General features: G+C 56.9%; 1 protein-coding gene across 1 annotated transcript; it reads left to right on the plus strand.

Moving 5' to 3' along the window:
• Positions 1-237: 237 nt before the first annotated feature.
• On the plus strand, positions 238-878 carry LOC311328457 (protein shisa-6-like; the record flags this gene model as incomplete). The annotated part of the gene is made up of 1 exon (XM_084462424.1): positions 238-878. A coding segment is annotated over one exon (641 nt), but the record flags the coding sequence as incomplete, so codon positions are not given.
• Between the last annotated feature and the right edge of the window lie 669 nt (positions 879-1,547).

The raw sequence follows: 1,547 nt of genomic DNA on the forward strand, positions 1-1,547 counted from the left end.
TTCTACTCCCTCTCCTTCTCTCTTCTACTCACTCTCCCTCTCTCTCTTCTACCCACACTCCCTCTCTCTCTCTTCTACTCTCTCTCTCTCTTCTACTCTCTCTCTCTTCTACTCACTCTCCCTCTCTCTCTCTCTCTTCTACCCTCTCTCTCTTCTACTCTCTCTCTCCTACTTACACTCTCTCTACTCTCCTTTCCTTTCCTGCCTCCCCTCCCCCCTCCCCCCCCCCCCCCTCAGGTGACAAGGACATGGATGAGTACTACATGAGAAAGCGAAGCCACCTCCCGCTGCCCGACCTGACCAGCAGGGGGCCCACTCACCTGGTGAAGCTGAACTCGGAGCCCCAGCGCCAGCGGCCCCGGCGGGTCCAGAGGGCCATGTCCCAGGACCACGTCCTGTCCCCCGAGCGCGCCCCACCGCCCCCCGCCCACCGCGGCTATGGCCTCTCCTCGTACCCGGCCGGCCCCGGGGGCGCCACCCACTACGGCAGCTCCCGCATGCTGTCCGAGGAGCAGCTGCTCTCCGCCGACCGGCTGCGCTCCCAGGACCCCCTGCTGTCCCCAGACAAGATGCTGTCGCTGCGCCGCTCCAACTTCCGTGAGAAGGCCATGGCGCGGGCGATGTCCCACGCCGACATGCTCATGCCCACCACGCCCGTCATGGACCGCTACGCCAAGATGCAGAAGATGCACTCGCACCACAGTGCCTCAGGGGGCGCTGGCGAGCCCTACGCCAACACTCTGACGGTCAACCAGAGCACCAACAAGCGCCAGGCCTTCGCATCCCGCCGGACTCACACCGTGGACCACCTGCAGTACATCCCTGGCCACCATCACAACCAGTACCGCACGGCCAGCAAGAACGAGGTCACGGTCTAATGGACCAATGAAAACCTGGGGAGGGCATGGGGGCGTGGTATGGCAGGACGGGGCGGGGCTGGTGTGTTGGTGTGGGTGGTATAGTGTGGTATGGTGTGGTATGGTATGGTATGTTGGCGTGGTGTGGTATGGTAGTACAGTATGGTGTGGTATGGTAGTATGGTGTGGTATGGTAGTATGGTGTGGTATGGTGTGGTGTGGTATGGTATGGTAGTATGGTGTGGTATGGTGTGGTGTGGTATGGTATGGTAGTATGGTGTGGTGTGGTATGGTATGGTAGTATGGTGTGGTATGGTAGTATGGTGTGGTGTGGTATGGTATGGTAGTATGGTGTGGTATGGTAGTATGGTATGGTATGGTAGTATGGTGTGGTATGGTAGTATGGTGTGGTGTGGTATGGTATGGTGGTATGGTATGGTGGTATGGTATGGTAGTATGGTGTGGTATGATATGGTAGTATGGTGTGGTGTGGTATGGTATGGTAGTACGGTATGGTAGTATGGTGTGGTATGGTGTGGTGTGGTATGGTAGTATGGTGTGGTGTGGTATGGTAGTATGGTGTGGTGTGGTATGGTAGTATGGTGTGGTGTGGTATGGTATGGTAGTATGGTATGGTAGTATGGTATGGTGGTATGGTATGGTGGTATGGTATGGTAGTGTGGTGTGGTA

The sequence above is a fragment of the Borostomias antarcticus genome (genome assembly GCF_949987555.1).
Source record: "Borostomias antarcticus genome assembly, contig: scaffold_1235, whole genome shotgun sequence".
Classification (NCBI taxonomy): domain Eukaryota; kingdom Metazoa; phylum Chordata; class Actinopteri; order Stomiiformes; family Stomiidae; genus Borostomias; species Borostomias antarcticus.